The sequence below is a fragment of the Psittacula echo genome (assembly GCF_963264785.1).
Source record: "Psittacula echo genome assembly, chromosome: 8".
Taxonomy (NCBI): domain Eukaryota; kingdom Metazoa; phylum Chordata; class Aves; order Psittaciformes; family Psittacidae; genus Psittacula; species Psittacula echo.
Window position 1 is genome coordinate 4,223,894 of NC_137744.1, and position 14,068 is coordinate 4,237,961.

The 14,068-nt window shown below is 47.4% G+C and overlaps 1 protein-coding gene across 1 annotated transcript in view; it reads left to right on the plus strand.

Annotated features, from left to right (window-relative positions):
• Positions 1 to 14,068, plus strand: part of AR (androgen receptor) — a gene marked incomplete at both ends in the record, with an annotated part of 52,577 nt that overhangs the window by 14,405 nt on the left and 24,104 nt on the right. The window contains one exon of the mRNA XM_080624690.1: positions 9,488 to 9,639. Coding sequence (XP_080480816.1) covers positions 9,488 to 9,639 — 152 coding nt within the window. The remainder of the gene's footprint in view (positions 1 to 9,487; positions 9,640 to 14,068) is intronic.

Sequence of the window (14,068 nt, forward strand, 5' to 3'; positions counted from 1 at the left end):
GCTGCCAACACTGGTACCAGCACAGCTCACTGCTCATCCTGTCCAGCCTCATGGGTAGATGTTGGCCAGTTGCTGCAGAATGCTGAGGAATTTGCCTCTGCATTGCTCTGTTGTTGAGATCAGGCCTAAGAGTGCCAAGAAGACCATAGATATGTGAAACCTTCATTATAACTTCTGTGTTTGCTCCTTATGAGATGACTCAAAGCATGATCTGCTTTGAGGGCGTGGGTAGATGACATTGCGTAAGTTGTGAAGGCTCCTCTAGAAAACAAGTGGTTTGCCAGCAGAGATGAAGAGAAATTTTGGAGATACAGCTTCTGCCCGCTTCCAGACATAATAAGGAAAAGCAGTTTTATGCCCCTGCAGCTGTGTCTCTGCAAAGATTCATTCTTGGTATGAACATGCCTAAATATAAACCCAGCTGTGCCAGTAAGTTATGGGACCAGCTGAGGTTCCTACTGAGGCCAGCCCAGAACCCCCCACTGCAGGCTCTCAGCAACTGCCTGCAGCTGTGTCAGCGGTGGGGCATGGCACAACATGGATGGTTGAGCCACTGTGGCGAGTCCCGGCATCCTGCTGCAGGACAAAGGGTGCTGCAGGACAAAGGGTGGGAAGCAGGAGCCCCCCTCTGAGCTGAATGTTTCTGTTTCTTCCTCTCTTCCCCATCCATTCCCCGCGCTGCTGTGCTTTGCTGGGAGGAGGAAGAGGAGGAGGGTACTGGCTCACCTGGCAATGGGGAGGTGGGAGAGACAGCAGCAGTGGTCCTCTGAAAGGCAGCGATGCCACCTTTTGCTTTGCTGCCTGTGCTGGCAGGTCTTGCTCCAATGGTGTGCCTTCCCAGTTGAGTGCCTCCAATCTTAGTGGTATTTTGTGGTCTTCTTATTTTTCCATGCTAGATTTCTTGGTTGTCTGTCATCTGCCTGTTTTCAACTCAAGCTTCATCCAGTAGAGAAATAAAAATGCAGAACTTGAGGCTTCAGTTTTTATAGCAGTATTTCCACTGCCAAATAAAGTGGGGAAAATATTATGTGTTTTAAGTATCAGAGTCTGGAAATGAATCCTGACATCCTTCAGCAGACCAGCTAGGAGCCCTGATCCAGCAGGCGCTCTCCTCCAGGGCACAGCTGAAGGCGAGCTCCTGTGGTCCCTAACTTGGGGACCGAATGGCTGGCTCACACGAGGTGCTCTGGCTGTGCCCCATCACTGGACACAGGTCTGTGTGTGTTGGGCAACCATGGGGCCTCTGCAAGCCTCCCCTTGGTCCTGTTTCCTGCCTGTGAAAGAAAGTCTCAGAGCAGGTGTTGTTCTACAAAGGCTTTATGAGCAGAGGCTCTGATTTATAAATGCAGTGCAGGCATTAAGATCCATATCCAACAAAAACAAAAGAAACATTAATCAAGGCGTTTGGACGGGATGACCTTTGAAGGTCCCTTCCAACCCAAACCATTCTATGATTCTATGAATCTGAACATGGAGGGTGTGCAGAGAGAGGAGCTCTGGTCTTCAGCTCCTGTTCTGCTGATCTCCGTGATTGTGCAGCCTTGGCAAGCCCTGGGAGAGACCGGGATTCCTCCTAGCAGGACCCCTCCTGCCCAGGGAGTGCTGTATGGGTGCCATCCAAGGTGCAGGGAGCTGTGCTGTTGCCGTGGCCAGCCATGGCTTTGGCAGCCTGCGATGTCCCTTCACAGCTCCAGCACTCATGGGGTGCTGAGGGTGGCTCTGGCTGGGGGAACCAAGCTGGCTCAGGCAGGGAAATGTTCTGTTGCCTCTGGAGATCTGCACCACAGACTGAGCACTGTGAGGAGCCACCAAGGAACTCGCATCATCTTTTCCTCAGTGCTTAATAAATATCATGCTTAGTTTTCCAGAGGGAAAGATAAATGCCTTCTAGAAAAGCAGACTGTTGTTAATACGTTGTACTACGCGCCTGTGATACCCTGCCAAGTACAGCCACAGCCAGGGTGCTTCCTGAGTGACTGTAAGCCAGCACAATGTAAGGCTGGCACCATGGTGGTGTTTCTTGGAGCATGAAATTTATGGATCAAGAGTAACTCATTATTTGTGATTTTCTTTATAGACATGTTTTCTTTTTGCCAGCAGAAATGGATTGGAGAAGGGAAGATTATGGGGTGGGTTAAACTAACTAAAAAATATTAGTCGGGACAGGCTATTTCGCTTGGGAAATGAGTCAAGCTCTCTGTGCACCGAGGACACCAAGGTCTTGTCCTTGGAGCCTCCTGGTGTCTCTGCAGTCGCCAGGACAATCTGGCATATAGCAATGACCTCGGGGTGCTCGTCAGGGCTGAAGCCTGCTTGCAATGCTTCTGTTTTGCTTCTTGTCCCTTTTATGCTTCATGATTAGGTGAGTTCCCATCTTAAGTAACCTTGCAATACGGTTATGCCGTCTCTTTGTAGACACCTCCTCTGAGGAAATCAAGTGCTTCATCTTCCCTAAGCTGCTTTGTCAGCTGGAGATTGGGTTTGGAGGCAGAAGTTTTGGTCTCGGTTCTGTATACAAAATGCAGGCAGCAGCCTATCACAGAGGCTACCAGTGTGATGCAGAGGCTGCAGAGTGGCTTTGCATTTGCATACCTGCCTCCTTTCACCTTTTCAGCCTCATTTTCTGCCACTTAGGGATGACTGGAAGCTGAGAGTTAGTGATGATCGTTAAAACTGGGAGTCTCCCCAGTGGTTTGAGTTGTGTCGCAGCTTCTACCATCCATCCTGTTAAGAGGTGTGTGGTGGCTTGGCTGGTTGGGTGGCAGTTTGGGAATAGTCCCCTGCGTGCTGTGGCAAAAGCTGCTCCATGGGCCAAGGGCAGCCGATTTCTGTGCAGCTCCAGGCTGGAGCCACTTTCTTGTGCAGCAGAGGAAAGCAAAACAGGACAGGAGAGGTGGGGCTTCAGAATGTGCCTGGGACCCAAAAATAAACTGTCAGAAAGAGCAAATAGAGTATTTGAGAAGAAAAAAAAAAGGTAATTTAATTTGGGAGATTTGAGAATGGATGTGTGCAGCTGTGCCTGGTGAAGTTATTTGTGCCCCCGGGTTGGGAAGCAGCCTTTCAGCTGTTGCCTGCTGCTGCTGTCCCTGGTGCCTGCTGATGCCTTACCTGCTGCCTTCTCAGCTGGAGTGCTGTTGTTGGGAGGACCTTCTCCTGAGAGCATGCTAGTTCTGCCTGCCTTCATTGCCTGGGATGTTTGGAAAACCCGCTGTCATCTGCTAATGTTTATTTAAATCTGATGAAGATCAAGTTCCCGTGTATGTTTACCACAGACATGTCCCTGTTGTTCACACTGTGAACTGTGCTCTGATCTCTCAGAGATGCGATCTTCCCTTTGCCTCTGGCAGTTATTCATGAAAACAAGGCATGGCCAGTTTAGAAACATATTCAAGGAATATTTAGGAAAAGGAAATAAATTCCGTGTACACGGCTGCATGTTTATAGATTAAGCTGCTCAAAACACGTTAACAGATGGGACACTTTAAAGTTTCCATGCAGGCCTTATTATCAGAATCAGTGTGGCTTAGTGACTGGGGGTTGAAGAGTCAGTTCAGCTGTGGCTGAAGCTAGTGGCAGTGAAACAGGACCATGCAAGATGATGGGAGATCCTTGCCTGAAGCAAACAGTTGAGCTCTTATCTGAGGGTGGGTCTTGCACCTTGCTGTGATTCGTAGACCATGAACCCATGAATCCATGGCTCCAGGCATGAGGCCTGCAACATCACTGATGGAAAGCCCATTATTTTTAATACTCTGTTTGAAAATGTTATGCACAGACAATGCCATTTTAAAGGCAATGTTTACAACTGATAACATCACAGTATCTCAGAAATGGCAGTTCTTGAAGTGACTGTGCAGGATTCTGCGTTAGCTGAGTTTGTGTGCAAGTGCCTATTCAGTTCATGGCTCAGCATCTTCTTGAGCATTATGGAGAACCAGATTTTTAGATATGGTGTTGTGAAGGTACAAACACTTTCCCCAAAGGGCAAGGTGTGTGACCAACAGTGCTCTACCCTGATGGCTGGTTGGGCTGGGATGAGCTGGGGTGCGTGGCAGCCACTATGGGTGGGCAGGCAAATCCTGATGAGGGATGCTCCAGTCTGAGCTGGTCAGGAAGTTAGCTGATGCCACAAGGAGGTTGTACCAGCTGTCAAGGCACAGCCTGGTCAAGAATAGTACTGCAGCATTTCAGTTCGGTCTGGTGCAGCTCTTTGCATAATTTTAACAGGAAAAATGTAGTCAAATTGAAGAGTGAAGGAGGTGCTAATTGTGTTTGTTCTGGTATGCCAGAGTGATGGAAAACAGCATAAGGAGTATGTATTGTATTATATTAACATGGTGAATTGATTAACAAGTTAATCTGATTCAGTCAGGTATGCGTAGACTGCAGAAACTATGCAGATGAAGCTGCACACATACTTTTTTGTGGTCTCTTATAAGTTGGAAGTTGTCAGGGGAGGGCAGTTGTGCCTTGGCTCCTCTTGGGTAGGGTGTGCTCTGTATTGTCAAGCTGGAAACTTTCTTTGTGGGTTATAAAAAGTGGTTGGCTTCTCTTTTATCCATGATCGCCCTTGTTTTTCTGGGTGTGTTGTGAAATCTGGACTGTACAGTGAAAGTAATTATTGACAAAAAAACCTGCAGAATCATAGTTCCTATTCTATAGCAATATCTGCGTGTGGCAGGAGCTCCATAGACTCTCCATTTCCTCGGAGAACCCTTCTGAAAGGACAATAAAATCTCTTTCTATAGCCAGAAGAGAGATACCGAGGTTGTTTTTTCTCTCCCCTGAAAACCACCATGCTCCACTATGAGCAGAACTGACCTTGGCCTTCAAGCCGTGTGCCAGGGCTGGAATCTCTGCCCGACGTCACCACTGCAGCAGTTGTGTCTGCCTGTGCCACACTATCTCTTTGCTTTGGGTTTCTGAGGCACTGTGACACTTGCCATGAAGCATGCAAACTACAGTCATGCATTCTGGAACATGCCACGAGGTGCTCAAGGCTTCGTTTTGGCGGGTCTGGTCTCAGTGTTCCTGGTGGCTTTGTGGGGTGGGTGCGATCAGCAGGTACTGATAGACTGAAAAATTCCACTGGGAGGAAAGCTTTTGAGCAGCCCATCTCTTGCAAGGTGCTCCCTGACCCTCGCATGGAGCGCAGGAGCTGCAAATGCTGCTGGTCCCTGGGACCCCCATGGGCTCTGCCTGGAAAGCTGCCGTTCCACATGCCCCCAAGATCCCTGTAAGCCCGTGTTTTTTGGCTCATTGCAATGTTATTACCTATGTGTTTTGCTAACACCTTTGAAAGGTCTCCTAGAAACTGGAAAATAGATCATTAAAGGGTACCATTATCACAGCTCACTCCAAGTTGCTCACGTTTTATGGGTTTTTTTCTTACAATTTTCCCTCAATAAAAAAGAAAAGGTTAACTAGCAACATTTTGAAATCAAGGGCATCCCTGGGCAAATCCTTCCACTCTCTGGATGACGGCTGCTGGTAGTAAAGGTTCTGGAGAGAGCTGGAAATAGTGAGGATGCTGCATAGCTCAGCCTACAGCTGAGCCACTCCCTGGCTGCTGAAGCACCGGTCTCCCAATGCGGTGGGATGCTGGGGCTGCCTGGTGCCAAGCCCGGTGGTGGTAGTCTTACACCTGGAGGAGGCTGTCTCCCAGCCAGGGTTAACCTCTGGGGTCACCAGCTCCCTCTGGTTTCCACATGTAAAGGGGCAGCTGGGGCAAGTGTGGCTAAGCACGTGTGGGTTTGTGGAAGAGCCTGAGCACCTCTGGGATGCTCAGCCCAGCACCCATTGTAGATAGAGGCATATAGGTCCACTAGACATGCAGGAGCATGAAGGTTTATTTGTACTTGCACAGCTCATCTCATGCTGAAACAGCTGTTTAAAAAGCCACTCAAACCTTAATGGCTAACCTATTTTGCAGCTTTAAATAGTTAAGCCTCAAAAATACACCAAGGTCTTCTGGGGATCCTGCTTCTGTCATCATAACAGCTACTCCTGTGAGAGTCACTTTTTCTCCTTTCGTATCTGAAATACATGCTGCAAAGAATCGGGAAAGCACAGCATGGCAGGCCTATGGAAAAAAGATAACCTTTTCAGATTTCTGATTGCATAGAGAGGAGAAAAAAGGTAATGGGTCATTAGAGGAAAGATTTGGTTCTGCTGGGATCTAAAAGATTGCTGGAGAAATACCTAAAGGGTGGATAAGTACCTAAAGGGGCCAAGAAGAAATCTGGAGAGGGACTTTTTACAAGGGCATGTAGGGACAGGACAAGGGGAAATGGCTTTAAACTGACAGAGGGGAGAATTAGGTTAGGTATTAGGAAGTTCTTCAGTATGAGGGTGCTGAGGCACTGGCACAGGGTGCCCAGAGAAGCTATGACTGCCCCATCCCTGGCAGTGTTCAAGGCTGGGTTGGATGGGGCTTGGAGCAAGCTGCTCCAGTGGAAGGTGTCCCTGCCTGTGGCAGGGGTTGGAACTGGAGGAGCTTTAAGATCTCTTCCAACCCAAACCATTCTGTGATTCAAAGCTTTTATATCTGCTGCTGGTTATTTCATAATAGCGTCTGCTCTATGGTAGCACCTTGAGCTGAGTGCCAAGCCTGTGCTGCACTGGGTGCTCGTGCAGCCATGGTGCAGGGGGAAGCAGCGTGCCCTGGGCACTGCTGAGGGCAGGGCAGTGGGATTGCACCAGGAGGAAATGGAGGGTGAAATATGGAGATGTTTGTTACATTGGGACTTAGCTATAGTAGGCGTGCTGCAGCCAACTGTATCTCCTCCATTTAACCAGTAATTCAAGAGAAGCCTTGGAAAATTGAGATTTGTCAAGGAAAGATAGTTGAGAAGCATCTACAGATGAGTCACTGATTCTGATTGATACAGCTAAAAAGATGAGAAATCGCCCAAAATGTTTCTTGCCTCAAGAACAGAGGATAAAATTGCTGTTCCAGTTATTAACCTGCAATTTAGGTAGGTAGGTAGGATCTACACAGGTCTCTTGTGAAGAACAGAAGGTAGCAGCATTCTTGAAGGACACAACTGACAGCAAGATTGGAGGAGAGTGGTGAGCCTGGGTCTTTATCTCACCAATAATTGTCCCATTTTGCACTTTACTCTCCTGGTGTGAGGGGTTTAGAAATACTTCAGCAAAGAGCTCTGACCTGCATGAGGGGCAAACTGCACCATTACTCTGGTAAAGGCACTGGTCTTTGGTTGAGATGAAGCATCCCGGCTAGTTGTTCATGTAACAACAGCAGCAGTCCCTTAAGTCTTGTCTGCACTGGGAAGTATTTTTCAGCCTGTGGTATGATTTAAACCAGTTGAATAGTAGTTCCTCATCTGTTCTTGAGGAAGCACATTTTCTCATTTAAAACCTCTCTCTCTTCTGTTAAGTTTATGTCTCTTAGGAGGCGGAAGAAAAGGGTATAGATAGTCTGGGCTAAAGAAGCTATTCTTATTACCGTAATTAATGTATCTGAGCAAAAGATGGTAACAAGGCAGCTGCCCTTACACAGGTGTATCATTGTCCTTGCCACAGTTCCCCGTAAGAATGATTGTTCTTAAAGCTATTTCACTCTAACTTGTTTTAAGTCCCGATATCCTCAGGACTGCTGCATATGCAAGTGCGTGTTGCAGGATCTCCCTGTGGTTGGGTAATAGTGAAACAAGATGGGGAAGAGGAGGTGGAGTGGTAGGGGAGGGATAGGAGAGGCAGGGGACTGTGGGGGACCGGTGCCCACTGCAGTCTCAGCCTGGCAAGTGCAGGGCGGTGATGCTGTGCATTGTAACTCACCGCAGAGGTGGAAACCCCAGTAGAAAAGCTGGTGGTTAGCACAGAGAAAACACGTCTTTCCTAATTAAACCTCAATCCTGCCGCTGCTCTTTCGGTGTGTGAGATCTCCCCTTGCTTGTGTCATTCCCTCATGGACAAATCTGCCTGCAGGGTGTGGAGAGGCACTGGCCACGGACAGAAGGGCTTCACATCAGAACAATATTCCTTTGCTCTGGGGTCTGTGGTGGTGCTTGATCCTTTGCAAGACTTCATGGTGTGGGTTCTGGCTGCCACCTCTGCCAGGGCTGTTTTCTGTTTCAGTGGATTTTGGGTTTATTCATACTGTTGGCCCAAATGAGGCTTGGGCTTTTCTGACTATAGAATCATAGCATAGTTAGGGTTGGAAAGGACCTTAAGATCATCCAGTTCCAACCCCCCTGCCATGGGCAGGGACACCTCACACTAAACCATGCCACCCAAGGCTCTGTCCAACCTGGCCTTGAACACCACTAGGGATGGAGCATTCACAACCTCCCTGGGCAACCCATTCCAGTGCCTCACCACCCTCTCAGTAAAGAATTTCTTCCTTAGATCCAATCTAAACTTCCCCTGTTTAAGTTCTAACCCATTACCCCTTGTCCTGTCACTACAGTCCCTGATGAAGAGTCTATCCCCAGCATCCCTATAGACCCCTTCAGATGCTGGAAGGCTGCTACGAAGATTTTTTTCTGAGAAGTCCCAGTATTGTCACATTCACGTTTAATTTGATTACTGAGAGCTCACCTGCAAGCAGTCAGACAATACCAGAAACAAAAAGCAGGTCTAATTTTGACCAGCAAGTTGCGGTGACCTACTGACTGTTGGAAGCTAATTGCCTCATCTGGTGTTTTGAGACAAAGGGAGCTTTAGCAAATAACTTTAAATGCTGTTGCTCCCCAGACTGCCTGGGTGTGTGTTAGCTTGTGATTCTAAGCACCTCTCCTGCTGCCGTGCTTCCCAGAAAAGCAGCTTCTCCATGGATCTGATCAAACAAGTGGGTGGCAATGCACATCAGGAAGGAGGCGGTGGGACAAGTACCAGCCAAGAGGGAAGGGTTTAGGCATGCAGATGGGGGCAAGCATGAGGAATACATGTTTGGAGAGGAGGGATGGCATCGGGTAGATCTGAAAGAGGAAGAGGAACTAGGTAGAAAAGAAGCAAGACAAAGAAGAAAAGAAGAGCTTAAGGGGGTTTGACAGCTTGGGAACATCTGTTTAAATTAAGAATCAAGTGGATAAATTAATCTCTAGTGAAGTGGTAACATTGACTTTAATGAAATGGGTTCATGTAGCTTAATGAGCATTGAGAGTCCTTTTTGATGTACTGGCGTCACTGTTGAAGCCAAAATTACATGAACACTGCAACAGCCAGTCCCAATTGTCTTCTCTTTCTAGGCTGTGCTGTCACTGTGTCTGTACTTTGTCACATATTGTACCTAGGGGCAATGTCAGGAGGGGCACCCCAGCGTGGTCTTCTGCATGGTCAAAGTGAGGTTTGGCTTAGTTGTTGATTGTCCCCTTTCTGATTGGTGCTTGGCTTGTCCCATCACCGAAACATTGGGTTTTACCATGGTCATTCGCACAAGCGCCATCCACTGTGCTCACCCGTGGCTTATTCTGACCCCATTTGCTGACCCTTTCATTTGTTTTCTTTCTATTTTATGCTGCAGGTTGGAGGCTGGCCATGAACATGTCTTGCCCATTGACTATTACTTTCCACCTCAAAAGACTTGCCTGATCTGTGGAGATGAAGCATCTGGGTGCCATTACGGAGCCCTCACTTGTGGTAGCTGCAAAGTCTTCTTCAAACGGGCGGCTGAAGGTAATGCATACAGAGGGAGGAGGGAAAATCACTTCCACCTCCAGGTGTTGTCTTTCTCTACCACAGTAGCTGGAGAGTCAAATGCTGCTAATAACGAGTTCTTGTTATCAGCAGCCAAGTTATTAACATCTAGATGCTGGAGGCATTTGCAGCATCTCGATATGTTCTCCTCTGGTTGAAAGAAGTTCAGCAGCCTTGCCTTGGACAGCCTGCCAGGTCAAAAGGACTGGGGCAAGAGTGGTGGGAACAAAGTGGAGAGGCTTTCTAAGGTCCCTTAAACTAGTGAAGGAGAAAATTCAAGGATAAATTTCCTTGTCCTGCGTTTGTCTTTCCCATTACAGGCTGCCTTCAAAAAGTGTGCAAACCAGTTTGCCAAAACACAGTCCTTTTCAATGCCCGGTTATCTTCGTGACCCAGTGAGACCCTGGAGCAGTCAGTTCCTGCTTCTCCTCTTCACATTCAAGTGTGCACTAAGTTCCCATCAGCCCTCCTGTGATCTGAGACCCACACTCCAAATTTACGGGATGCTTTTCCTCTCTTGTATCCCTTTTAAAGAGTCAGTTCTCTTGATACTCACAAAATAGCAGAACCAGCTGTCCATTAAGAGCAGTGCTTTGTCCTTGGCGTCCATGGTGCTTCTCTCTACCTCTTAAGAAAGCAACTTTTCCATGTCCAGCTCTGTAGTGCCATGCTCTCCAGAGATATGTGTGAACCCACATGTTCCCTCTCAACAGCAAGATCTTTGCGCCATCTTTCCTTGGTAATTAGCATCTAGAAATATCTAGCCCAACTATTGCCTTGTGCTGTGGGTCAGCAGTACCTGGTTTCTAACTGCAGTTAACAGTTGTGATTCCCTGGCAACAGAGAGAGAGTCTCTGTTGTGGGAGCCTAACTGTCCAGTAATGTAATGTGCCATCTGACTTGTTTCCTAATGAACCAATACAAATCATCATTCTTCCTTGGTGCTAACATAAATTGTTCAGTGCACCACATGCACACACTGTTGGCAATTGTCGTTACAGGTGATGGCATCCCTCAAGAGGAGGTAGTGCAGTTCCCGGCTGGTAGCCAACAATGGGGGTGGGAGGCTTCTGTCTCTGGCTCACCTCACTGTGACATTCTCCTGCTGTGCTTAACATCATCCTTGTGTTGAGTGTAGTTCCCACACTGATGGGTGCTCACCTGGTAGTGTCAGAACACTGCTTCTCAGTTAACTCTAGGTGCATTTTCAGAGACTCTTTTCCCTCCTTCATCATGCATGCCAGAAGTGAACTTGTCAGCACTGGTTCAGGGAATAATCAGGGCTGTGCCGTAGAGCACAACAGCATCCTGTTACCATAATGGGACTGTCAAATAATAGATAATAAGTTTGGCATGTTTTTCCCCAAGTAAATCATTTACAGATATGTCTCTTTGCTATACACCAATTCTGTGTAAGGCCAAATGAATTGGCTTGCACAGCCAGAGTAAATAACAGATGCTTGTTTGAGTCAGGCAGTTATTGTTGATTTATAGTAAGTGGAGTCTTGGCTCTCTGTCAGAAAAACTGCTGATGAAATGCCCTGTGTCAACTGGCGAGTCCCAGCGTGCTGCTCTTCCTCCTCCAACCCGGGGGTAGGCTCTGGCTGGTGTGGGGTGAAGGCTGATACCTCATAGAATCATAGAATGGTTTGGGTTAGAAAGGACCTTATGATCGTCCAGTTCCAACCCCCCTGCAGGGGTACTGCACACTAGACAGTGTTGCCCAAGGCTCTGTCCAACCTGGCCATAAATACTGCCAGGGATGGAGCATTTACCAGTTATTTGGGCACCCTGTGCCAGTGCCTCACCACCCTCACAGTGAAAAGAACTACTTCCTTATATCTAACCTGAACTTCCCCTGTTTAAGTTTAAATGCATTACCTTTTACCTGTTACCCATAGTGCACTGAATGCACTACAGTCCCTAATGAAGAGTCCCTCTCTGGCATCCTTGTAGCCCCCTTCAGATACTAGAAGGCTCCTATAAGGTCTCTGCACAGCTTCTCTTTTCCAGGCTGAACAGCCCCAGCTTTCTCAGCATGTTTTCGTACAGGAGGTGCTCAAGCCCTATGATGGTCCTTATGGTCCTCTTCTGGACTTGTTCCAACAGTTCCATGTCCTTTTTATGTTGAGGACACCAGAACTGCACACAATGCTCCAAGTGAGGCCACACTAGAGCAGAGTAGAGGGGCAGGATCACCTCCTTTGACCTGCTGGTCACGCTCCTCTTGATGCAGCCCAGGATATGGTTGGTTTCTGCGCTCAAGTGCACACTAAAGCCAGGTCATGTTCAGTTTCCCATTGACCACCACCCCCAAGTCCTTCTCCGCAGGGCTGCTCTGAATCTCTTCTCTGCCCAACCTGTAGCTGTGCCTGGGATTGCTCCAACTCAGGTGTAGGACCTTGCACTTCACTTTGTTGAACGTCATGAGGTTGGCTTTGGCCCATCTCTCAAACGTGTCAAGGTCTCTCTGGATGGCATCCCTTCCCTCCAGCGTATCAACCACACCACATTTCAATGTATTCTCTTGTTTTAAAGTCCATAAAATGCATTTCTGAAGCCCTTATAGTTTGTCTTCAGACGCTTCTTGAAACAGTAAATCAGAAAGCTTTCCGAAAGTGAGAAGAGGAACCTTTTCTCCTGCCTCTATTGCCTTCCTGGTGTAAGACAGCAGCCTGTGATGGATAGAAGCAATGGAGTAGGAATGGAAGAGCAGCACAAACAGATCACCTTGAGGAGAATGGAGAATAGCTAAACACGTAACTTTTCTTTTGTTGTATTCTTCACCTAATATAATATTGAACTTATTTGGCAGTAATTCAGGGGATATTTAAGAAGGTTTTATAGATACACACTACCTTCTAAGGGATTAGAAAGGAAAAAGATTAAAAAAAAAGTGAAAGTTATGACATTGATTCCTCTTCCCTTTTGAAACACGCTGAGGGATTTGTATGGTTTCCAGTAGAGCAAATCACTCCTGCTTTGATAAAATGTGTGACAGATTTGAGGATTTTTGCAAGTTCACATCCAACCAGTTCTTCCAGAAAGATGCTGGAAGAGTTAGCAGAAAAGACATGAGTATTTTCTTGATCTCTTTCTGTCAGCTCTCTTGACTTCTCTCAAGATGTCCAGGTTATGTGTAGGGCAGCTATAAATGCACCCTGCAGATTCTTCAGCTTTGATTCCTCCCTTGTGAGATGGGCAGCCTCGGTTTTGTAGTCAAACCTGGTATTTGCCTCTCCCTTGCTCTCATCCCATTCTGGTGTCCAAGTGCTGAGGGATCCAGAGGGTTGGGACTGCTGCAAGGGAGGACTCCTTCTGATTCCTCTTTCTCCTACAATAACAAAGGTTTGGTAAGCAAAAAGTGCATCCTTCTTGCCATAGACTTTGCTTTTTCTTGACTCGAGTATGCAGGGCAGCACTTCGCATGGTTAGGATGGCTCAGATGAGTTGCAGACATTAGAGTTTGGTTCTCGTGATACCACACTTGTCCCTGAAACTGGATAAGGCTCCAAGAACAGCACACTTCCAAATTTGTTGTCAGTCCAGGTGTTGCTGTTGTCCCATCCCACGCAGGAAGGGAGTAATTTCTGAGTCACCTGCATCCATCCCTCAAAAATCATAGCCCTTCCTCATCCCTCCAGGGTTACATGAGGTCTGATGGCAACCTTAGCCAGTTGAGAGCTGCCTCTGCACAGTGTTCTTGGCAGCGCAGGGCTGGGATGTCTCAGGCTGTATTCCTGATGGGATTGACTTTATATAGCAGAGAGCTAAATGAAAAAGAAACAACAAACCAGCACAGTATTTGGCGAATTTCCTAGAGGGCTAACAGTCAGACTGCTGTGCAGTCTGTTCTGATTCCCTTTCAGTCACTCTCCATATGGATTATTGTTCTACACGCTGACCTGCTGAAGAGCAGCCTTGCACCAGGGAAACGTCTCTGACTAACTCAAGTTTCTTGTCAGTTTTCAAGATGACAAGTTAAAGTGAAGTGTTTTCAAAGACCACCATCATGGTTTGGATTGCTTTTTCTCTTTCTTGTGCCAGATCTGACAGCATGCAGAAGTGTCAAATCTGCAAAAGACTTGGTGGTGCTGTGGCACTGTGATGCTCCTGCTTCAGTGGCAGGCTGCTCACTACCCTGTTGGTATTACTTGCCTTAATAATAGGTGGGAAGAGCAGAAGGTGGAATAAGCAGACCCGTGACAATTCAGGCCCTCTCAGCACAGTCTGCTGCCTGTCTGCTGGAGCTGGTGCTGAAGCCACTGTGTGGTGGTGCTGAAGACACTCTGTGTCTGGGGCTGGATGCTTTCCTTTTGCTTTCTTTAGACTTCTGGTAAATGCAGGTGACTATTAGGAAAACAACTTTGCAAAGATAGTTTATTAAATAACAGTTCAATGTCAGTTC